Source organism: Alligator sinensis, unplaced genomic scaffold (genome assembly GCF_000455745.1).
Source record: "Alligator sinensis unplaced genomic scaffold, ASM45574v1 scaffold1371_1, whole genome shotgun sequence".
NCBI classification, from domain to species: Eukaryota; Metazoa; Chordata; order Crocodylia; family Alligatoridae; genus Alligator; species Alligator sinensis.
This window is the reverse complement of record NW_005842601.1, coordinates 827,738-852,920: the sequence shown is the minus strand read 5'-3', so window position 1 is coordinate 852,920 and position 25,183 is coordinate 827,738. Positions and strand designations below refer to the sequence as shown.

The following is a 25,183-nucleotide window of genomic DNA, read 5'->3' as shown; positions in this document are numbered from 1 at the left end:
TAGATCCTGCTGCCTTTGGATCCCTTGCTGGGACTTACTCAAAGCCCATGCCTCTTGAGACACCCCAAGCCTTATGGGCTAGATGCATGGGTCCAAATCTGCCCCTTTACCATGCCACATGCCTTGCAGATGGTATTTAGATGTTATCTTTTGTGATGAGGCCTCAGTTTAGTTCAGCCTCTTGTTGTCACTGGACACTTAGCCTCAGTAACTGCGCCCTCTTGCTGGGGTCTCCTCACCCCCTTTCTGCGCACCCTCACTGGCTCTGGGCTCTCCACACTGTAGTGTGCCCCCAGTGAGGCCTTCTCCTCCCCAGTAGCCTCAGCCTGGTCCACCGGAGTACAAACAACAATGTAAATACAAGCCCCTGGGCTAAAACATAACAGCAACCATAACATTGGAGGTCACACTTTAAAAAGGCGAGCTTCTCCCTCAATCACGTGTGCTTCCTAGTTCCAGATACTTTAGGAGCTCCTGAAGCTCATTAGTCTCACCAGCAGCAGAACAGGCACCCAGGTATCTCCATGGAGCTTTTCTGCATGAACTCCACTCCCCTCGGCAGCTGCCAGGGCCCTAACTGCCCTCAGTCCCAGCCCTGGGGCTTATACGTGCCCAGGGCCCTGCCTTCTTCTGGTCAGCTGGCTATGCTCCGGTGCCCGCTAATTCCCTCATTAGCTTACTGCCATGGCAACCTGCACCTGTGGGGGTTCTGCTTGGCACCTAGCGCCCTGTCTCTAGGCAGTTTCTGCTCTTAAAGGAGCAGACGCATCTTAGTGCCCTGCAAGACGAGGGAACAGGTAAAAGATTAATAGGCATCAACACTGTGGTAACATACAAGCAGCACCTTAAATTCTCCCTCACACCTCCGGACATGAATGACGCGTGCCCCCAGTGGCTGGGGGGGCGGGGTACAGCAGCGGTGGGAGCACAGTGGTGGCGGGCGGAGTGTGGCAGCGGTAAGCAGGAGCTCCCGCACATGCTGCCAGCAGTCAGTGGCAGGTGAGAGGGGGGATGGCGAGCGCTGACCAGGGGTTGGTGACCACCCACAGACGCCGTTGGCAGCATTGGCAGCTGCCAGCAGGGATCACTGACCACCCGCAGACGCCACTGGTGGTGTCAGCAGTGGGGAGGGGTGGTGGTGGCAAGCAGTGACTCCCCACAGGCGCCTTTTGTCGGCATTGCCTTTTTGTAGGGGGTGCACTGCCACACTCAGGGGGTGCATGTGCACCCGCGTGCACCCTCTACATGTTGCCCCTGCCTCCAGAGGTGTCCCCAACCCAGCCTTTAGTTTGGAGAGTGCTCAAACAGAAGCCTGCACTTGCTTCCAGCTCTGAGCCCAGCTTCTTCAGACTGCAGCCCTGACCAACCCAGCCAGTAAGATCTCAAGTCCTGCCATGCACCCCTGGGGCCCAGTGACCATGTGTTGCCCTCTCCCTGGCTCCATCTTTCTCTTCTGGCCTCTTCCTGCTTCCTCCTCCTTTGTCTCCCCCCCCAGGCCTGGGGGCTTCTGAGAGTTGTAGTCCACATTACAGTCAGCACAGCTCTGAAAATGACTCCCCTGCTGTTACACACATCACATGCACATTACACTGTCACTCTCTTGTTCTGCCATAACCAAAAGGGATGGCACCTGGTGGGAAATTCCCTTTTACCAAATCTGTGAGGTTGTGGAAGAACCAGTTTCACTTTTGCAGCTCTGCCATTCTAAAAAGAGTTAGGGTGCGTCTCTACTGTGGCACTGGCAAGTCCCAACAAAGGAGGGATGAAACACCTAAGTCCGCAGACATGCTGCAAACCCAGAATTAATCCAGTGACACTACTTTGGGTGCATCCCCACTGCCTACAGGCTTGCAAGAGATAGAGGGACCAAACATGGTGCAGGAGGATGAGTCTGTAGCAGCTTCACACATATATTCCCATTTGAGACCATGCCTCTAGCTAGGATGTGGGCAGAACCTGTCTGGGAGGGCTGTGCGAGGCTTTGGACTATGCTTCAGATCCAGAGAAGATTCAGACACTTTGGACACCGAATCAGCATGTCTGGATCAATGCACTGGCTTCTTTAGGCTTTCCGAAGTGGTTTGGAGCTTCGGAACTGCTTCGGAAAAGCTTCGGTGCTGCTTCAGCGATCCAGCCATAGAGTATAATGGGGAATCAATTAAATATCTATAACTTTGTTGTTTTTTGTCTGATTTGGATGAAACTTGCCAGGTGGTAGCTTCTCCTGAGAGCATGAAGCCTGCCAAGTTTCAAGAAGGTCGGTGCAGGGGCATGGGAGGAAATACACCTCAAATTCTTGAAAGCAAAACTCATGTCACGTGTAGGTGTTACACCACAGGGGGGTGAAAGCTGCAGGGGTGGTGGCCCCTGCTGAGGCCACAAAGCCTGCCAAATTTCAAGGAGATAAGTGCAGGGGCTTGGGGGGGAACTGCACCTCAAGCTGCAGACAGGCAAAACTTGTGACATAGGTGACACAATGAGGTGAGGCTTTACTACTCATCAATTTGTCTGTGGAACCTGCCCTGCCCTGGCCTTTCCCTTCAGGTTTTATTTTGTCCTTGATCTATCATGGTTCTGTCTGAATAAAATCTGTACCAAAATCACACTGCCAGTATGCCCTTATCCCCATACTTTACCTGTGGCAAATTAGGGTGTATTTGATGTTCTTGGGCATTGTTCCTGGTCAGTGTGAGAGGGCTGTTCAAACAATTTTAAGAATAGGTGAGGCATTAGACAAACATGTGTATAGGATGATTTAGATGGGGATGATCTTGATTGATGATTTTATCTAAAGGCCAAACAAAAGAACTCTAGTCTTTGACTCACATTCATAATAATATTTTCCAGGCTACAAGTAGGGTTAGTTTCCATCAAAACTTGATCATAGGATTATAGGAAAGTAGGGCTGGACAGGTCATCTAGACAAGGTCATATAGTCAAGTTTCCTGCTTAAGGCAGGATCATCCCTGACTCAATCATCCCTGCAATGTGTCTGAAAACTTCCAAGGATGGAGATTTTACAGTTTCTCTAGGAGCTTGGTCCAATGCTTCACCACCCCTACAGTCAGGGTAGATGGAAAAGTGTATATATAACAAAGCAATTTTTTTTTGCAGGAAGTTCCTGCTTTCCTCAGAATCTTCCTTTTCTATAGAAATTCTGAAAACAAAATATTTTAAATGAGCAGCTTTCATCCCAAATCCCAATAAAATGTTAGCTTCTTCCACAGGGGGGAAAAGTTGCCGACTGGATCTAGCCACAAGAATAAGCGTCAGTGGGAGGAGGGAGGTTTGGGACAGCATGGTGAGGATGAACAAGAACGTCACTTTTAAGAGAAGTTCTTTTCTACAGCTCACACCGTTAAGTCACTCTCAGAAAAACTAACTGCTTGCTTCACGGCTGGAAGTGCACTCTCACTTTCTAAAAGAGGACGGAGAGGGTTAACGTGTAGAGGCAGTTCCAGGAGCTCAGGTGAGGTGTGGCTCTTTTTCATTACTGGGCCCTGCAGTTACAGCGCAAACACCTTGGAGTGCAGCAGCCGCTGTGTGCTTTCTAGAGGAGATTTGCTATGGCTGACTCTGACATACACCTAGGATCAGTACTAGGCAGCTCCGTCTCAATGGCAAAGGGGCAACAGGCCTATAAGGGCAGTAACTTCTCAGGTCAGAAAATGGAGGGTGAAGAACCGAATGGTTTAGAAAACCAAGAAAGTGCTAATCCAGCATCGGAGCTGCAGGGCAGTCTGACTGTAAATGGCTCTGAGAAGGAAACCAGTCCGTCCAGCTTTCTGGAGCAGGGGAACGGAGTATGTGGACATGAAGACATTCTGTGTGATTTCTGCTTGGCTGAGAAGGTCCCGGCAGTGAAGTCTTGCCTGACCTGCATGGTGAATTACTGTGAGGACCATCTCCGGCCCCACCTGGAGAACAGCAAGCTGCAGAGCCACAAGCTGATGGACCCCTCGAAGGAAATAGACTTGCAGACCTGTGAGGCTCACAAGGGTCGCTTGGGCTGGTTCTGTCAGATGGATCTGGTCTGTGTCTGTGAGGAATGCCTTGCCGGAGAGCACAGCGGACACAGTGCAGTCACCTGTGAGGCAGCCCGGAAGGAGAAAGAGGTACGTCACCGCCTGTAGTTACTGTGTTAAACCAGGATACAGACTGCTATGTGGAGGGCAGAATGATGGGGTAGGGCTGTAGGCCTGATTGCCTCCTCCCCATGGCCATTGTACACTGATCGAGCTCCATTGGGTTTATTTCATTTGTCACTGGAATAAGAGAGAGGAAATCTGGGCCTGATCTGATCCCCCACAGTGAAAGAAAGGGCTGTTGGGTTCAATCTGGCAGATGATCTGTTCTCTTTCTTCATGGACCAGGTCCTCCTCTTGCATGGTACAAAGCAGGAGCGACTCCAGTGATGTTGACCCGCCTGATGCTCCCCTTCCTTAAATCATGTGTCCTCTTTCACACCACTTCAAAATGGTTGTGAACTGTTACCATTTTGGCTGTAAGTGGGTCCCAAGGGAACAAACCTAGGTGAAGGGATGAGAATCAGGGCTACTGAATTAGAAAGGGTGAGACCTGGCCAAGGGTTGCTTTCGAATACCAGATTAGCCAAAAAACTATTCATACATTTGGCAAATTGTATCAGCCAAAAAAACCCAAAATCCACCCAGAAAGGTTTAAATGTTTGTTTCTTCGTTTTCAAAATGAAATACCTTGACTTGTTTTAAAAATCATGCTTTTTTCCTAAAATTGATTTACATTTTTAAATGGTGAGAAAAGGGATAATTGATCCCACACTAAAAGAAAATAATTTGGGACAATACATTTCCAACGTGCACAAATACGTTATTCTGATTGTGTGTGCACATGCATGCATTTGGCTTCCAGACTGACATTTGTCATTATTTGCACAGCTCTTATTTGGGAATGGGTAAAGGCTTCATGGTCTGACCTTGAAAGAGCTTTCTAATGATATACCCATACAAATAGTTACAGGAAAGGCCTATTTGTTATGCCCAGAGAAATGTGGGCCTGGGCCTACAAAAGGAACTATAGGCATCTCAGTCGTGACAGACCAGGATATGAACCCATGTGAAGTTTTGGTATTTGCATTACCCACAGTGTTTCTTTTTCTTTGTACATGGAGTGAAATGCAATTTTCACCTTTTGCCCTATTTACTTTTTCTTTATATTCCTTTAAGGTGTCACTGGGTGTGTCTACATGAGATGCTAGAAGTGCAGTAACTAATTCTATTGCTCACTAGTGTGCCATGGCAAAAGCCATGAGAAACATTTGCTGGAGCTATTGGGCAGTAGTACTGATTATGGTGCATTAAGTTAGTGCCTATTATGACAGGTACTAAACTTAATACATCATAATTACAGTGCTTTAATGCACATAGATTCATAGATTCATAGATGCTAGGGTTGGAAGGGACCTCAACAGATCATTGAGTCCGACCCCCTGCCCTAGGCAGAAAAGAGTGCTGGGGTCAGATGACCGCAGCCAGATACCTGTCCAGCCTTCTCTTAAAGATCCCCAAGGTAGGGGAGAGCACCACCTCCCTTGGAAGCCCATTCCAAATTTTGACCACCCTTACTGTGAAGAAGTTTTTCCTGATATCCAGCCTAAATCTGCTTTCTGTCTGTTTGTGACCATTGTTTCTTGTTACCCCAAGAGGTGCCCTGGTGAATGGAGCATCTCTGATCCCTTGCTGTGTCCCCTAATGAATTTGTAGGTGGCCAGAAGATCACCTCTCAGCCTTCTCTTGCGGAGGCTGAAGAAGTCCAGGTCTCTCAGTCCCTCCTCATGTAGATGTGCTCACTTAGAAGCTGAAAAGGTACAAAACGTTTTCTGCCTTAGAATGAGTCAGTGGTGTGTCAGACTGGTGTAAGCTTTAGAAGGAAAATTCTAGGTGTGCTCTCCAAACTATAATCCCCAAATAACTTTTCTTTGGTATTATAAAATGTGAAAATCTAATAGACCAGTTCACCTTAGTGCTTGAGGTCCAAAGCCTTTAAGGTGTAGATGCTTAGGTCTAAAACAACAGATGCCTAGGACTAAAACTGCAATACTGAAAACCCCTGGCTCAGCTGCTGGCTAACATTAACTGTGCTGAAACTCCATAGGTGCCTCCCTTTTTGCCCCTTTGTACCTTTGGGGCTCTAACAGTGCTTTTGAGGAAGCTCAGAATGCCTTAGTCTTGAAACAGCCAAGCAACTTGGTACTCATCTCACACCCAGGTCTGACTGGGATGCAGAAACTCAAGTGTCCTTCCACCTAAATCTTCTGAGGGCAGCCTGAGGGTTTTCCATGAAACACACACAAACAGTCCTGTTAGCAGGGACTGGGATCTGGAGCCAGATTCTATCCACCTACTTAACAAAGTGGACTTAGGCATCTGAGCACAGCGGAACAGAATCACACTTCAATGCCTAAGGGTGTTGATACAAGTTACAATTCACATGTGGCACCTAAGGAGTGTTAGGCAGTATTAAAGTTAGCATGTGCTGTGGACAGGCACATATTAAGGGTTAATACTCTCATCTATGTGCTCAGCTCTGACTTGCTGGTAGAGTGCTGATGAGTAGGGGTGTGTGAAGCAGGCCCTATTTGTTTTAGATTCGGATTTGGCCTGAATCAGGGACAGTGATATGATTTGTTGATTCGGATCACTGTCCCTGATTTGATTTGGCCGAATCCGAATCTGAAGATTTGATGCTGATTTGGAGAATCAGTGATTCGGACATAGACACAGCTTTAAACGTTTTCTCTATATACCTCAAGGTATCAGCACGGCTCATGATTGCTGTGGTGCTGGGGTGCATGGAGCAGCCCGCAGGAGTACAGGGGGCCCTCCATGTGCTTGGCAGCAAACCTGGAAGTGGGCCGGAAGTACTTCCGGTCCACTTCCAGGTCTGCCGGGAGCATGCCAGGGGCCCCCCCCCACATCTCCCCAACTCAGCGATCAGCAGCAGGGGGACCCTGGGTGCCCCTTCAGGCCCAGGAGGCACCAGTTGGTGAGCTGGGGAGCCCCCCAGCATGCTCCCCAGTGGACCCAGAAGTGGACTGGAAATGCTTCTGGTCCACTTCTGTGTCTGCTGCTGAGCGCGCTGGGGAGCTCCTCCCCCCCCATGCTCCTGTGGGACACTCCATGCGCCCCAGCACCGCAGCACTCATGAGTCCCTGCTACCTAGAGGTATGTAGAAAAAACATTTAAAGCTGTGTCTATGTCCGAATCACCGAATCTTTCCAAATCTCTCCGGATTGATTCGGAGGGTTCCTATTCGATTGAAAGAGATTAAAGGGTCCTCTGATTCATTTCAGATTCAGAGATTTGGCTACCAAATTGGGCCGAATCTCTGCTGAATCGAATCAGGGACTAAAGTTTTGTACAGTCCTACTAAGGAGCAGGGGCATGGGTAGGAGCTGCAGTTGGCCCCATGGATGCCTGGCTCTCCGGCACTCCAGCAACTCCTCCTCCCTCCCCACGCCCAGTGGCTCCCTAGCAGCTCCCCCCTCTCCCTCACATCCCATGCCATTTGCTGGCTGCCGTGCATCCTACTGTGAGGTGCCTTGCCCTCCTCATGCATCGCATGTATGCAGCCTAGTTGCCTAACTGGCTTTCACCCTGGGGAACTGTTGCCTGAATGAGGTGTTGCAAGACTCAGCATTGTGCTGCCCAGATTTTCTTCTGATCTAGCTGCAGGACCTGGCTGCCTTCTCTTAATCCTGCTAATGAATTTATCCATCTCTGTTTTACAGACACACCAGTTCTTTGTCTCCATTACTCCTTCTGGAAGACAGTTACAGACTTGCTGTTCTCATGTTCAGAAACCACCTATTTTCCTGAATTTATACCTATTCTTGTGCCATGTTTTCTTGTAGCTTACATAGTTCCTTTACCTTCCTGGTGCTCCTGCCACCCCAAAACTACATATTTATTTATATTATTCAATTGCACCCCTCTCAGCCTACTTTTGCTGATTTAATAAGTCAAGCTCTTTTGGCTCCATTCATAAGGCAGGTTCTCCATTTTATGATCAGCCTAGCAGCTTTTCTTTGCCCTTGTTCCAATCTGAATTAATCTTTTGTTAATATGGGTGATCAGAATTATATGCAGTATTTGAGATGAAGTTTTACCAGCTCCTTGGAAAATAGCACAAATAATTTCCATTCTCTATTGGAAATACATTGCTTCATGCATCACATTTCACAGGCATATCAAATTGATGGCTCATAGTCAGCGAACACACCCAGATCTTTCCATTATTCCCAATTGACAAGCTTGCAGCTTTTAGTGGACATTCTTTTATTAGACTCTAATGGCTCTTTATACTATTAAAATTAATCTATTTTCTACTACTGCAGTACTCAAGGTCATACAGTCCTTCCTATATGATATTTTGGTTCTCTTCTGTGCTGACAACATCTCCAAACTTTGCATTATCAGCCAATTTCATGAGCCTACTTCTCCTTCAGGCCTTTAAAGATGATATTAGAAGATCGGTCCCAAACCAGCCATCAAGGGACACTACTCAACATCTCCCTCCACTCTGATCTTTTCTCCTTTAGCACACCCCATTGTTATTTATCTTTTCACCATTTCATCATTGACTTGACAGTTCTTATAGTCATTCCATTTGCCTTTTCCTCTCATTGCCCCTTCACCTTTCCCTCCTTGTACCCACCTTTCCTAATCTCTGCTGACTGGAGCTGCTACTGAAACTAAAAAAAGAGTTGCAGTGACTCACAGCTTGGGTAATGGATAGAGAGAGATTTCCCAGTTGTTCTCACCTCATCTATGATGTAATTTCTTCTCCGGTTCTGACTTCCAAGGATAGGGAGAGTTCATGAAAGCAATCCCAGATTCCAAGCCCCTTCTTCCTGCCAGCAACGTTTTCCACCATCATCTTCAAGAAGTTTACAGATACTCTGAATTTAATTTTTGCTTATTTTGCACTCTGGAGAATGCAACAGTATTCCTCCCACTCACTTTACCCAAAACCTTTCAAATATGTATATCTGAAAGTACACTCAATACCTTTCCATCTAGGGATGTTTGGGCTTGTTTCAACACGTATGTGGACAGCTGTGCTGTGCTTTTTCATGCTTTGCATAGTGGGGCCAGAAGAAATGAGGGCACCAGGAAAATACTAGCAGGGGTTGATCCAGGATTTGACAAAGTGGGGTGTGAGAGTAGCTACCTGTGCTGCAGGGGTGGCTGCAGCCCCTGCTCCCAGCCTCCTCTGCCCCTGGTGTGGGCAGACCCATGCCGTGGGAGCCTCTAGGTGGGGTCCTTCCCCTCTGTACTCAAAGGTACATCCCTTTCCCTCCCACCCTGCTTCCCCGCCTGCTGCTGCTGCTTTCTCTGTGGTCCCAGGGGTGGGGAAGCTTCAAAGTTGCTCCTGCATGTGGGCTGGGGTCAGCTGGGAACAGTGACAGCAGCAGAGGCAGCAATGGGCATGGGGTGGGTGCCCCCACCCTGCCTGGTTCCCTGGGAGCAGGTGTAGGGAGGGGGAACCCCCACCCATTGTTGCCAATGCTGTTGCTATTCTAGCTCAGCCCCCAGAAGCAAGCTGAAGTGGGCAGGAGCAACTTTGAGAGGACTGTGGAGAAAGCAGCAACAGCAGGTGGGGGAAGGAGGAAAAGGAAGGGAAGGGATGTGCCGTTGAGCATGGAAAGGAACAGGAAGGGGGAACCTTTATGTGCTTTGGGGGCTTTAAAAACCAGCTCTCAGAGGCTTCCACCATGCAGTCAGGAGCTATGCCATTGCATCACCTCTGGATCCATCCCTGAAAACCATATACCCAAGGCAAGAGACAATATTAGGGCGGCTGGTGAATAATCACTACTGTTCATTTTAATGGGATGATAGATTCTGAGTCACCTTGCATGCTATTTGTTGAACAGACAGCACTAATGCAGACACATGGCACTTGATTTCCAGAATCACTCAGCCTCCACCTCAGTGATTCTCATCCAGGTTCCTGTGGCACTCTGACTAGGGACAGACATTACACATTAACCTGTTTAAGTAATCAGAAACTGGTTTAAACTGGTAACAGAACAGACAGTCAGTGCACATAAACTAGTTTCAAAATGGCCAAAACTGGTTTGAGATAAACCTGATTGAATGAATCAGATTTAATTGATTGAGCTCAAACCAGGTTATGCAATGTCTGTCCCAGACCCCTTCCTGGTTTCATTTAAACCAAAGTCCCCCAGCATCCTGGCATGCTCTCTGGGCTGTGCTCTCTGCTCCAGTGGAGCAGGGCTGGCCCCGTCCCTGTGCTCTGCAGCCAGAGCAGAGACAGGCAGGGGCGAGGGCCACATGCTGGCCCAGGAGGGAGCAGGGAAGAAGTTTATTCCCCCCCTCCCCTGTCCCACCAGCATGGACCTGCACTTCCCCATGCTGGGTGTTCCAGTGGCGGGGGCATGGCCAGCCCTGGCAATATGCTTGCCCCGGATTACTGCTGCCTCTACTCCCCAACATCACGATGGGGAGGGGGTGCGCCCATCAAGAGCCCTTCCCCCTTGCTGCTGTAATGACAGGGTGGGGGCGCAGCCAGATGCCAGTGGGCAGGGCCGCTTAGGCAGGGGGCAGGGAGAGAGGTTATTCTCCTCCCTCCGGTGTTTGGCAGAGTGGGCAGCAGGGGGCTTATTCTGCCTCATGCCTTAAGCAGGGAGCAAGTGGCGGTGGTCAGGGCAAGCAGACCCAGCTGTGGTCCCCTGGGGACAGAGGGAGTAGTGGGGGAATAAACCCCTCTCCCTGCCCCCCAGTGGCAATGCGCAGGGGGTGCACTTGTGTGTTTGTGCACCCCCTGAGAGTGCTGGTGTACCCCCTGACAGCCCGTGCTCCCCGCTTAGGCAACGGGCAGAGGGGGCAGATGGGAGTGCTGGTGCTGCCCTGCGAGTGCCGGCTGGGGAGTGGGAATGCTGGATGAAGCGCCACAGCCACTTCCAGGAGCGATTGGCATGATCAGCTGCGATCGGCTGTGGGGGGACTCCCCCCCCAGTCACTGACTGGTCGCTGGGGGGTATGTGCCCCCCCTGACTAAGGTGGCATGGCACCACTTGCCCCCTCTGCCTCAGGGGCTATGCCGCCTGGTGTCTGGCCATGCCCAGCCCTGCTGCTGCAATAGCAAGCGGGGAGCACCCAGCAGACCTGGCTTGGGTCTCTGTTGGTGAGACAGGGAGGTAGGGGATGAAAACTCTCTCTGGCCAGTTCAGCCAAGGCTAATGCCCCCCCCGCCCGCGCCAAAAGCACAGCTTCCCTGTAGCCGAGTGCTGCTCTAGCACCCCCCGCCTCCCTCCACAGGCATGGCCTGCATTTTCTCAGTCCAGAGGGAATGTCGGTGCAGTTGCTAATCAATTCAACCTAAGCAGGTTGGACTAACCTGTGAAGATTGCATCAATACAGGCTCTGGTTTTTTGAATGGCTATCCCTAGCCTCTGGGGTGCCTTGAGATCTTCAAGGGTGCTGTGGGGTGCCACACAATGTTTGCGCTGTGAGGTGTGCAAACATGATTCACAAGATAAACCCAGAGATTTCAAATAGTGCTAAAAACATTCTGACCTGTTGTGGCCTGGGTATTTTTCAACAGAAAAAGTGCTCTATTATTTTTCCATAGTCAAAAAAGGTGAAAACTAAGAACTGGCATTTTCCAAGAGGTGCCTCGAGACTAACAAGGGGTGCCTGAAGTCTAAAAAAGATTGAGAACCGCTTCTCCGTTTAGGCACCTGAGTGAAGGGTATAGATTTTCATGATTAGCGCACAGCAGCTTAGCAGGAAACAAAAGAACCAGAGAATCAAGGCTTGTAACGTCCACTAGCATTCCTGAGGTCTATTTAGGCATCCCTGGAAAGATCAATAATGTGCCAGTCGGGAGGAACTGTCACCAGGTTACTGCCTTGAAGTGTGGGGGAGTGTGGGTCTCAACGTTATATGGTTTCTCACAGATGGTGTATGTGAGTATTGTCTGCTATCATCGTCTTAATCCTGTTACCTTTAATTGTTTCCTAAACAGCTCTCCCAGCCACAGTATTTTCTTAGCTTAAAGCATTACTTCTCTTCAGACACTGACCTGGTACAAATTTTTCAGCTCCTTTTTTCCCTTAAGACTCTTTCAGCCTCCCAGTCTTTTTCCGTGTTGCCTCTATCTGCTGTCTCCTTCCTGAGAACAGGTTGGGTCTAGCTGAGATGGTCTCCAAGGCCCTTTGACTTCAGGCAGAACTGATGGTTAATTGGAGACAGCTAGTTGGGATATTTCTCTTCTCTTTTTCCCCTACATGCGGCAGTTCATGCTGTCTTAGAATCTGACTGCCTATGGGTCCTTCCTTCTGGCTTTTACTTGTACAGAATTGGGCACCCTATTGGCTGAGCTAAGCAAAGCATGTTTTAATTGTTCATAGGACCACAGAGTACGAATTTCCATGACACAGATACCAATGGTCTAACTTGAGCATCTGGTCTCTGGAAACAGGCAGATGGCATAAGCTGCAGAGGAAGAACCAGCTTCTCTCTCCTCCAGGATGCTATAATATACTTGTGCTATAAGCCACTTGGGGAATTATCTGCTTGACTGTTGTGTTTAGCCTACAGTTAATTTAAAGGGGCTGAGTCTTGAGTGTCATAAGTCTGCTTTGCACTAGTCTCCCAATACGAATCAGATTTACTGGGCCCATAAGGTTTCCTCCAGCACGTGGAGCAAATGCACTGATTCACATACAGCTCCTGCCGCCTGCTAGCATAGGAAATATGGCCGGGCAGCACTGCCATAGCAAGGGGGGCAGGGAGGGGGAAAGTGGGGTGACTGCCCTGGGTGCCAAAGCAAAGGGGCGCTAACAGGTGCTGCCCAGCCAGGGTGGGGTGCAGGACGGAGCAGTGAGAGGCTCATTTTGGGGGGCACAGGGATGGGGGGGGCAGCTCTCACTGCTGTGTGCACTCCTAAACAAGCATGACGGGGCGTGTGCCCCCTGGATCTGTGCACAGGGAGAGGGCGGGCTGCCGCTGTGGGCTTTGCCCCCGGTGCCAAGCTCCCTTGTCATGGTACTGCCAGGCAGAAATAGGTGTGGGTAGGGATAAGAATAAGGCTGCCTGCAGGATACCTGGCTGAGTGAATTCTCAGTTCCTAGATTTATATTGTGTGTAGCTTGGCTGGACCAAAGACTCTGACCCCTAGAGACCATGTGTGCTTGTTTATGTGAACGATTGTTGGGCTGAGGTGTTTAATTTCACTAGGAAATCAGGGGGCTTCCAGGTTAAGTTAGTTTAAGTGAGACTTCATTTTGCAGTGTTCCCCACAGGAGGCCAAGAGGCAGTTCACTCTGTTATTGAAATGAGCTAGTAGAGCTGAGTAAATATCACAACTTCTGCCCTGCAGTAAAATGCTGATATTCAGAAATTTATTTTCATCCCAAATCAAAATGAAAACCTGAAATACACATTAAAAATCATAGTCTTGTTCTGTTCTTTTACTCTGGGTTGAACTTCAGGTTTGGGGTTTAGTTCTGGCTCACAAAAGCATCCAAAAGTCTGGCAGTTTGGTTCCTTCTCTGAACAACTGAGGAGAACAGTCTTGCTTATGAGAGAGTATTTGCATCCTTGCTCTATTCTATATGTGGAGCCTGCTTTAATTTACCTACACGTAACTCTATTGATTAAATTGGAGTTAAATTGGTGTAAAATTCAATGAGGCCAATTCAGAATCAGACCAAAAAAGACAGGGAAACTTTTTTGAAAGCTGCAGAACTTTGAACTCTTTGGATTTGGTTGTAGAAATGGCTGGCTGGAGGAAGGGTCTGGTTTAGGCTGGTGGGAAAGGGGGTTAATCTTATTCCGGTTAACCACTACCTCTGTTTCTAGCTTTTGTATGAAAGACAGACTCTTGCACTGTGGGCTCTTGTGCATCCCTTACTCGTTGGTGGGGCGTACAGGTTAGAAAATTGTTCTGAGATTTCCCTTCCCTCTCCCTAATGCTCTTTGGATGACTGACCTCCTCAAGGGGTTATTTTCTGCAGTCATGTGTGACAAAGTATGTTTTACTTGCTGTATCTGATGCAAATAAAAATGCCCAGAGTGTTTTGCATCTGAGGCTTGCTCTTTTCTGTGGAGGGTGGTATAGATTTCCAATAAGCTTTGGGTATTCAAAAAGTAATTGTAGGGGTTCAGAACGCCTCTCTTCTCTGCCACCATCCCTGATCTCAGAGCAAGTGCATCATTAATGTCTGTTTGATCCATTCACAGAGAGAACTTCTTCGGACCCAAATGGAATATGACAGGAAAATAAAGTCTGCTGAGAATGCGATTATCAAACTGCAGAATAACACTCAGTCTATTGTGGTAAGGCCGAATTTGTGTCATTTCTCTTCCTCAGACCATATTGATAATAACATGGAAACAGTAGCACTGTACCTGACAAGGGCTTGAATGTATTAAGTACAGCTAGTGTAAGGTATAGGCAGACTCCATGCCCCTTTCATCTAGACATAGTCCAGGCCGCCCTTAACCATGGTGTGCCATGCCCTGTGAGTGCTGAGCCACTACTCCTGCTGCCTCCTAGAGATTTCTTTTTGTGATGACTACAAGAAGAGAGACAACAGCAATGGGTCAAGTTGGAACTATGCTGCCTTAGAAAGGTAGGACGGCTAGAGTGCTAACCTGAAACTTGGGTTAGCTCTGCCACAGGCTACATGTGGGACCCTGGGTAAGTCCAGTTAGCCTCTCTGTCCCCATCTGTAGATGACAGGATAACAACACTGCCCTAACGCAGAGGTTTCTGTGAGGACAGATATGCTGGTGATCGGGAGGCACTCAGATACTTTTTAGTGCCTCTGCTAGATTTACTGCAGCTGAGAGGCCTTTAGAGCTAAAAGCATGAACTTCTATAGCTTGTGCTAAAGAGCCAAGGCTCCTTAGATGGAACTCAGCCCTGAGGTTTGGGCACATATGGGGACTTGAGACAGACACTTCACCAGTTTGTTTCCCAGGGACACTGAATCTGAAATTCTTTGGATTTGGTATAAACTCAGATCACACATGAGGACCGCAGTTGGAGTTCACTTCTAGGCTTAAAGTTCACTTTTACCTTGAAAAGTAACAGTACAAAAGTACATTAGTCTCTTGGTCTGGGTGGAGCCAGAAAGGTCAGGGTTGCAGGAAGAATACAATGTACTCAACCTGTAAATTAAACAAACCTTTTTGAACCTCTACAAGGTTATAGGTTCTTTTGAGTTCAGAGGGAGATCTGGGGGTAGATTTGTCTCAGATCCAACTGGATTTGCTCATTTCAAAAGGGAACAATGCTTGCAGTGCTGAAAGATTGAGCATTCCAGGGTGGGAGCATCTTTGCGTGGGCTTCTGCTATGGAAAATAATCCCCAAACAATTTCTTGATGATATCATCCAGCTGCCTGCAAAATGCATCTTTGGTGAGTCACCTCTCTGCAGGGCGTGAGCCTTCCCAAGAGCAGTCTCATATTCACACTATTAAAAGAGTGACTAATGATTGTTACCCTCTTGCAATTGCTCTGCACTCACCTAAGTTCACAGTCAGCTCCCTTCATTTCATGGTACAGCTGCTTTCTGGGATAGAACTGTTCCGATGTTATTTTCCTGCCTGGTAATTCACTAGGTGGCTTGCAAAATAAAACTTAAAACCAGAGGGATGATGATGATGTGGCACGTGATATAACTGATGAGGAACAAAGCCCTTCATTCTTAGGCAACCACTTCACATCCAGGTGTGAGCCATTATCTCCTGATGGCTCTTTGGTGGCCTCTGGTCAATAATTTGATGGTCTCGGCTCAGTTTCTGTTGGATGAGTGCACAGATCATAGTGGGACAGGATCATGGAGATCTAACTGCCCTCTAGCCCAGGGGTTGGCAATGTGTGGCACAGAAGTTGGATGCAACTTGACTTGGGGTGGCATGGGGGATCATGCAGATGCATTGTGCTGCCTGTCCCCACTGCAGCCCTCTGCTGTTTTCTTGTGCCTGTGCTTACTATTGCTGCAGAGGGGCCTGGGATTTGTGGTGAGGCAGCTTGAATCTCTGGGAGGCTGAGATTTGTGATCAGAGGCTGGGGTCCAGGTAATAAGCCCCAGTCCACCATGTCAATAGGTTGCCAGTTGCTGCTCTAGCTCATAGAAGACAATCCTGAAAGTCAGGATGGAAACACAGTGGCTGTGTACTGTCGGGGGCAACTGTCTAGTATCACTGTCAGAGCTATAGATAAATCTGGGTCATCTGTTCTTAGTGCCAGGGACACAGCTTTCAGTAGTACCATGTTCATTTTAAAGTTAATATGAAATAATAAAAATGAAGGGAAGTCCTGCACTAGGAGGGAGAGCCCAGAGGTGGAGTTTAGTAGATCTTTGCCGTATGATAAAGCTGTCTCTGATTTCTCCCGAGATAGATATATCCCCCTGCTGTTGGTGCATTGCAAGCTTCTTGTTATACCACATGTAGCACCCTTTCCCCCCAATAAGCTTTACTGCTTGTCAACTTGGCCATCACCATTTTAAATAAGTGAAGAGGGTTGGATGGACAGGGCGCCTTACTCATCAAGAACTACTGTTGTTGGGTATTTGATGTCAAGTCTCCCCACACCAAGGACATGTTGGCACTGACTAACAGGCGGTTAAGGCCAAGTGCCATATACCTGTCTCTGTAACACCAAGCCAAGGCTTGCTTCCTTCCTGCCAATCCTCTGTTCTGAAAAGAAACAGAAATCCCCTGCCCAAGCTGTTAAGAGCTTTGGTCAGCTCACCTCATACAGCTACCTGCCACAACTGTTATTGGTGTTAGAGGTGGCCCTTTTAAGAGCATCCAGTAGTTAGGTCAAGTTTGCATACTCCAGATATGTATGACATGTAGTCCATTGGATATTTTTTTCATTATTGAATGAAAAAGTATTTGAAAAGCCAAACAGAAAGTCTTTGGCCTTGCTGTGTGCCAATTCATTAAGGTATGCACATGCCTGCATGTGCAGACCAGTTTCCCATTTGCTAGCCTGGCGAGGACAGAATGGATCCCTAGCAGCAGCCCTTCACTGGAGTGTATCACTTGCACGTGGCATTCAATTAAATTTGAGTTAGGTACCTCTGACTTATAGGCAGGTATTGTCTTGGCCAGCTCTCTCAAACCAATCAAAACCTAGGAGCCTAAAACTGTCCTCAGGGTATGTATGTAAGGAGGTGTTTTGGGGAATTGAGACCAGAATCTGATGTGGGAGCCTGCACATTGGATTGGTAGCCCCACTGCAAATAAATGTGGGGTATTATGTGGAAAACTGGGAGCCCTTTTCAGAATCTCGGGTCTGGAACAACTGGGACATTTGACCATGAATTAATCTGCCTTACATATGTTGCTTACAATGCTCGAAGGGGGCCATTGTACTCATAAATTGTAGCCTTCTATATAACACAAACCATAGGGCTTCTCTCAGTGAATTCCTGTATGAACTACAGTGAGGCTTCTAAAACAAGAGCTTGTTCTTGTCTCTTATTTCAGATTCACCAGTTACCTGAACCTGTCACTGCCCTTGTGCTATGGAGGTTTCTCTTTAGTCCACACACAATTCTGTTGGGCTGTCCCAATGTGTTTGCCAATAAGGTACAATGCCAACACAGCAGGGAAGATGGCAGCAAGAGCATATTTGAGAAGACAATAATGGTGGCTTTTTTCCTTGCAGAGCTCCATCTCTGAAGTGAGAGACCTGGTTGAAGAGCAGTTTGGGGAGCTGCAGGAAGCTGTCAAAAGGGCCCATTTGGATGTGCTATCATTTTTGGAGGAGAAGGAACGTGCAGCAGTTAATCATGCCAATGGGATAAAGATCCATTTAGAACATAAGTGTGCCATGATGGAGGAGAACAAATGCAGGGTGGAGAAAATGGTTTCCCACACCAATGACACCCTCTTCCTACAGGTACCATATTCTACATGGCTTTCCCATTATAAGGGCTTGAGAAATGGCATAACTGCAGGTTTTGCAGTGTTGAGGTTAAGTATGCTGTATTGATTGCATAGTCCAGGCTTTCTTGCCTTGCAGTAAAGCCTTCCAATGCAGCAGCTCCCAAACTTCTTTTAGTTGCAATTCCATTTAGTTAGATAATTTTTTGTGCCCCATGTATGTAGTTACTGCTGCCTGCATGTCTGTAATTACCCTGCAGTAAGAGAAAACTAACCTGGGGCTTTATTTCATTCAGGGTTAAACTGCCTGGGTTTAGCAGTCCCTGCGGGGTTAAAGCAGGCACAAGGACAGTTACTACAGAGCAGCTGAGGTCTGGTAAAGGCTTGTCCCTGTTAGAGCACATGGGGTAATGATAGATTTGGGGGAATGAAGGGCTCCATGGGGACAGTATCCCTACTGTGGGACTCACTATTCCAAAACCAAATTTGGGAGAGGATTATTTTTTCCCTTGAGTTATTTAAAAAATAAAAGACAGAAAAATGTTTCCTCAAATCTCTGAGGGTATCATTATTTGGGCCTGGATGAATATCATTGACCTATAATAGGGCTGTGTGAAACTTCAGCAGCCTTTTCCTTTCAGAGGTATTTAGGTGCCTGAAACACGAATCTGAAATGAAATGGAAGGCTCTGAAACATCTCAGAAATGAAATGAAACCATTGTAGGGGCCATTGTACATGTGAAACATTTCGGAGATGTTTTGAAAAATTTCGGAGTTTCAGAGCCGGCCTTGCAGGGAAACAGAAACTAAGAAGAGGGAGGGGGAAGAAGGGGGAGGAGGGAAGGACTGCTTTGATATTGACATCTGTAGCTGGCCAGTGTCTACGATCTGTCCTTGAGGTCTCTTCCAATCCCAGTGCTCTGGGGGAGGGACGACAGCCTGCTGTCATTCCGCGTACAGATCTGGGGGCCTGCGCCCCCTGGGAGGGCTGCAGGGATGTGCCAAACTCCACCTGGGGGTGGGGGCGTGAGCCCCTGGATCTGCGCGTGGGATGACAGCATGCTGCCACTGCCAGCAAGTGATATGAGTTTTGCTTTGAACAGTTTGAGGTGCAGTTTCACAGAAACCCCTGCACCTATCTCTTTGAAACTTGGCAGGCTTCATGCCCTCAGAAGGGGCTACCATCCCTGCACTTTTCATCCAAATCAGGCAACAAATGACACAGCTATAGGTATTTTAGTGATTGTCCTTTATAGCCATGGCTGAATCACTGAAACAGGGTTGAAACTCTGAAAAGGTTTTGGATGCACTGAAACAGAACAGTGAACTGAAACACCAAAACGAATCACTGTCCCTCCAAAACAGACAAATCCGAAACTGAATCGGAACATAGCTGTTTGGCAGAGCCCTAATCTATAACCTAATACTTTTCAGATATTTCTCTTCCTTCTCCTTGGAGAGTGCTGAAATTATTGCCTTCCTACAGCCCAAACCCTTGTCATTTCATTATAAAACCTGGCATGTTATGTACTTCATCATTTTATGACCATGCTCTAATTTTTCGAATGTTCTCAGTGAAATGGCAGCTGGTAGCTAGGTCCTGAGATTGCTCTGCTTTAGCTAGAGTTGGCTCAGTCTTTACAGTTACAGAGTTTGGCTGGGAAAACACATGTTCAGGTTGAGTTTTTAAAGATCCAAGTCTGATCCTGCTCTTATGGAGGTTGACTGGGATTTTGCTTCTGACTGACATGAATTGGACGTGGTACAAAACCAGCCAAATATATGCAGGAAATAAACAAAACCAGATTTTTTTGTTTGGGTTAGGAATACTGTGAATTCAAGAAGAACGCAGGGGTGGACACGCTTCCCAGTGTTTACATCGGACTGAAAGATAAACTATCAGGGATCAGAAAGGTTGTTGTGGAGTCAACAGATCATTTGCTACAGCTTCTCCAAATCTCCTATAAGGAAAAGCTCCAGGAGTTTGCAAAGGAAGGTAAGCCTCTTTTGTAACTTTAATGTGCATTTGCAGAGATGTGTACGTGCATGTGTATGTGCACTGTAAGCCTTTTGCTGGTTGGCAAAAGTGAGGCCCTGAGAAACTGCATGCTATGCAACTCAGCATGTGAATAGAATACAACCCAGCAGAACAATCTTTTGATCTGTAATAAGATCCTGGCACTGGATTTGTGGCATTGTGCTGCTTGCTGTGAAAACAGACAGTGCTGATCAGTCATGACGTTTTGCTGACAGTTTTCAACTTGTTGAACCCCAAACTTTCCATGAGCACGTGCAGCTTTGATGGAACTGTTATTGAGAACATACTTTAGAGCAGGGCTGGGCAATTATTTTGGGCAGAGGGCCGCTTACTGAGTTTTGGGAAGCCATCAAGGGCCGCATGACAGGCAGCTGGGGCAGATAAATATTGATTTTCTAAATTTTTTAGGGGCCCTGCAGCCAGATAGAATGGCCTGGTGGGCTGCATCTGGCCTGCGGGCTGCATTTTGCCCACCCCTGCTTTAGAGCCAGGGCAGAGTTTCTTGTCAAAGGTAGAGACCATGCAAAATAACCTGGCAGTTGGGCACTCATGTAGAACGTGGAAGGTCCAGGCTTAAGTTTCTTGCTTTGTGTGAGTCCATCCAGGCACTCAGACCTGGGCTTCCTGTATCCCAGGGAAGTTTCTGGAGTACCAGGCTACTGACTATTTTAAATCTTGAATGGTTTTGCAGGATGGGAACACTTGTTTCCCACCCGACTCTAATAGCATTTTATGATGAAAAGTTTGCAGTGTATTAGTGGGTAAGCAAGCATAAGTAAGGGGAAGGAAAGGATATTTTATATTTAAGTACAATGCTTGATTCATCAAGTGAGCCAGGAGAAACACACTGCAGGCATTTCTCTCTCCTCCATTAATTCTTTTATTCAGTTCTGTCTCTGCCTTTCTTCACAATGATAAACACATGCAATCAACGCTTAATGATTTACTGTGTGGAAAAGCCTGAACACTATCTGTGTTGCTATCCTAATTCCTTTTAAATCCATGATGGAACTCTGATAAGCAAGAGGCTACGATGCAGCTGAATTTGTTGCCCCAACAAGTTAATGCTGTCGGCTGGTCTAATCAATCCTGTTTGTTTATGGAGTCTCTCAAGTTTTTCTCAGCAAAGCAAAGCTCATTTGGTATTAGGTGCTGGTGCTATCTGTTCCTGCTTAGAGACTCTGTGGATGAGATACCATCAGGCTTGCTAACAATGTTGTGTTATCTGCTGCGCTGCTGGCAGTCTTGATATAAAGTCAGACATGGGCTGGAGGTGACAAAGAAACTGAGCTCTTTCTGGTATGAATCAGCTGAGTCACCTTGGGACTGAAATGATTTTCCTTGAGAAACACACAGATAATGGGGAGAAGTTGTAGAATCCAGGATTATTTAGCTGGTTTTCACTCAAAACAAAATGTTAGCACTTGAAGCAAATATTTTTTTTTTTCTGGAGTAAATCAGCAGCACAGCCTAACAAGAATACTGTGCCCATCTCTACCAGGACCTCCATGAAATGCACCTCTGAGAGCTCAGTCTACCCCTTGTCCACTTCCCCTGAAAATATCTGTCCTGCCTTTCATAGGTACAGTATGATGGCTGAGGTTGATAATTTGATACCCCTTCTTTTCGATCTTGTTATTTTTCTTTCCCTGGATTGCAAAATTATTTTCTACCAGCACTGCATCTCTTTCCTATAGCCTCAGTGCTCATTCTCTTCCTCTCTGGATTTGCTTCCCCTCCCAAAGGTGATGTCATTGGCAAATTTGTTAGTGATTAAATTAACATAAAGAAATACCTTGTAAGGAAGAACCGTGAAACAGCTGCTTGAGATAGAGAGGAGCCTGTAGGGGGGAAAAATCATGAAGCCCTAAAAACATCCCTGGATTAAACAAAAAAAGTACTTCCTAGTGTGGTATACAACAGGTACTGCAAGATTCTTGCATCCCATTGAGTGAATGCTATGTAAAAGCAGAAATAAAATCAAGCACAAAGCATTGCCTTTTGCACTTGATAAACTTTCAGTGTATTACATCCCTGCTCCCTTATAAATACAAGATTAAGAAAAGGCAGGGCATGCGCTCAGAATGGGCATATCTGAGGAGATACGGGGTTACCCCAGACCTCATCATGCTTTTGGTGCACTAAGTCACCCAATTCCCCCCAGCCTTTCTCCTGCTTTAGGCCAGAGTAACTTCCCAGGAATACTCCCTATCCCTGGCTGAGACAAAAACAGCTTGGCAAGCTAAACAGAAGTGCTCACTGACTGCATTTGACCATGCCTGACCACACAAGAGCATGGTTTCCCTCATTACAGATCCAGGTACGCTTATACAAGCCATCACAAAGCCAGGAGTCTATGGCTCTCATTTTGACTTAGGCCAGTTTCACACAGCTGTAACTTCACTTATGTGATTATCAGTTGTATACGGGAGTGCCTAGGGGCTCCTTTCCAGCTTGCTGCCCCATTTTATCTAGTGCTGTTCAGACACAGTAAAAAAGAGGTGACCAACCTGCAGCAAGGGTGCCATCAGTGGCACAGGCAGCCTCTACATGTGAAACATGGCAGATTGGGGGGGGGACAGACAGCACAGTGGCAGGATGGGAAGCAGAAAGCAGAGCTTCAGAGCAGACAGGGAGCATAGGACAGAAAGTAGAAAGCTGAGCAGCCAATTGGGCTGGGGAAAGGGATCAATGTGGCACTTGGAGGGGGGACTAATTTGCAGCATGCTTGCCAAAAAGATTGTCCCTCATTGCATTAGAAGACCTACTCCATGTCCCAAACAGCATATAGCTTCAGGATGGAGGTGCCACTGAAAGATCAGAATCAGGCCCACTGTCTATGTGTGTTCACAAAATCATTTCTTGGAATGAAGTGCCTATGGAACTGGACTGGTTCTTATTCCTCATAACATAACAAAATAGGTCCCACCACCACATCACAAAGTTACAGCAGGGGCACTCCTCCTAGGGCAAAAACACAGGGTTAATGCTGGAAATACTGACCATACCTTGCTGTCTTTTCATTATTAAAGAGGACTGTGGGATCAAAACATTGGTAACTGCAATCGTATCACCCAAGCATCGCATATCTGCTCCAGAGCCAAAAACTAGAAGTGACTTTCTCAAATGTAAGTATTGGGTTTAATGTCTTTAAAAGACATGCTTTTAGTGGGGAGATGAGATTTCTAGGGTAACCTGGGATTGTATACATGGGAACTCTAAGGAAAACTAATCCTGTGATACATAGGAAATGCAGAGTATAGGGTGGAGCATTGAAATCTATTGCTTATATTTTGGGCTAAACAACTTGTAGCAAGTCCATTGGACAAGTCATTGTAACTATTTTAAGAACACTCTTTTCTTTTTTATTTAGACACATTCCCATTAACATTTGACCCAGTCACAGCTCACAGATATCTCAGGCTCTTGGAGGACAACCACAAGGTGACAAACACCACTCCTTGGGAACACCCATACCCAGATGACCCAGAAAGATTTGAGCACTGGCGTCAAGTGCTGTCAGATAAGAGTATGTACATTGGTCGCTATTACTTTGAGGTTGAGATATCAGGACCTGGCATTTACCTTGGTGTGACATACAAAAGCATTGACCGGAAGGGGTCAGAAACTAATAGCTGCATCTCAGGGAATGACTTCTCCTGGAGCATTAAGTGGAACGGCAAGGGATTCTCTGCATGGCACAGTGATGTGGAGATGCCACTAGAAACGGACACATTCAGCAGAATCGGCGTCTACCTGAACTACCCTAGGGGGACTTTGTCCTTTCATGGGATCACTTCTGATACCATGACGTTGATACACAAGTTTGAGTGTGAATTTGCTGAGCCACTGTACCCTGCCTTCTGGCTTTCAAAGAAAGAAAATTCTGTTAAGATAATAAGACTGGGGGAAGAGGCAGAGAAAATCCCAGTTTCTTCCTCTAAGGAAGTCCTTTCTTCAAATGCAAATTCAGCATCTGAATTGGATGCAGCAGCCAGGACCTAGGATGTGGATGAGTGCTACTGTTGTAACAAGTAGTTGGGAATATATGTTACTGGGGTTTCAAGAATGGGTTCCATAACCAAAGCTGGTTTCAAGAATCCCATACTCTAGAGATGGAAAAGACCTGACTTGATCTTGATGCTTAATCCATCCTTCATGCTGGCCTTTCTCTGGGGGTCAGCACTGATTGCACCCTCAATATATTTTTGCCTATTTTGTTCAGTGTGATTTTAACTTCTCTTAAAAGGACCAGTATTCCACCACTCCCCTGGGAACCTATTCCAACTGGGGACCCAATTCTGATCTCACTTACGATGCATGGAGTGATGTCAATCAGCATAGTTCTATTGAAATTAGTGGGACAGGGGTGTGTTATACTGGCTGAAGATCTTTAGTGGAGTTACACTAATGTAACATCAAAATGATAGGATTAGATACCAACCCAAGGACTGGTAACCTGAATCTTTCAAAACTCATAGATCTCCGGAAAAAACCCCCAGTAGCTTAAACATCATCAGTTAATTTTAAAGAATAAATTTCTTATTAAAGGAGAGTCCTTTTATTTGTCTCTGGGTTTCTTTGCCTGTCAGGTGCTCTTCCTTTACATTTTGAAGCTTTTCTTTGCAATTTTATAATGGATTCAAATATTATGCGGTGTCATGATTCCAGTAGCTAGGGCATTAAAGAAATACACTAACAATCATGACTCTCGCTGTTAAATAAGAGATGGCAACACTGGTTTCCACTTAAGCAAAGAGATGGTGGAGCATCTGATGTGCCCAAGCAGAACCACTGAAAGAGAACACTATTTTGTTATTCTTAGAGGCCTTGGGCACAAAGCAAGTTGTGGCACATGGCACAGGGGCACACGTTCCACATGGCACAGAAGCACGAATGAAAGACATCACTCTGCCGACGTCTGGGTGGGTACAGAAGGCATGGCTTTCATATACAATCTGAAGAACAAAGCACCTATATGTACAACCAAGACATATGCTCGTAAGAAAAATCCACTGCTGTAATAAACACCACTTGATAAAAAAATGGTTTCAAATATGACTGATATCGTGTACACATGTGACTTGTTAAATCACCTTGTCCTGAAAGTCAGATGATTAGTAGTGGGTAACCTTTCTCCATTCAGCTTCCAGTCCAATCTATAGACTGAAATTTATCATCAGCCACCAGCTTGTGGCCCCTATGTGAGCCGAGTGGGTGGGTCTCC

The 25,183-nt window shown here is 46.8% G+C and overlaps 1 protein-coding gene across 1 annotated transcript; it reads left to right on the top strand.

Moving 5' to 3' along the window:
• The first annotated feature begins 3,382 nt into the window (after nt 1–3,382).
• On the top strand, nt 3,383–24,982 carry TRIM16 (tripartite motif containing 16). Its single transcript, XM_006032993.2, has 6 exons — nt 3,383–4,115; nt 14,253–14,348; nt 17,701–17,934; nt 19,743–19,914; nt 22,989–23,084; nt 23,330–24,982. The coding sequence occupies exons 1-6, from the start codon at nt 3,567–3,569 to the stop codon at nt 23,959–23,961; spliced, it is 1,779 nt and encodes a 592-aa protein (XP_006033055.2). The 5' UTR covers nt 3,383–3,566; the 3' UTR covers nt 23,962–24,982.
• The last annotated feature ends 201 nt before the right edge of the window (nt 24,983–25,183 follow it).

What these genes read in the sequence shown, in the direction of transcription:
- TRIM16 (XM_006032993.2), top strand. Translation starts at nt 3,567, where the DNA reads ATGGCTGACTCTGACATACACCTAGGATCAGTACTAGGCAGCTCCGTC. An exon ending in CAGCCCGGAAGGAGAAAGAG is followed by an intron (nt 4,116 to 14,252) that starts GTACGTCACCGC and finishes ATCCATTCACAG; the next exon opens with AGAGAACTTCTTCGGACCCA. An exon ending in ATGACACCCTCTTCCTACAG is followed by an intron (nt 17,935 to 19,742) that starts GTACCATATTCT and finishes TGTTTGGGTTAG; the next exon opens with GAATACTGTGAATTCAAGAA.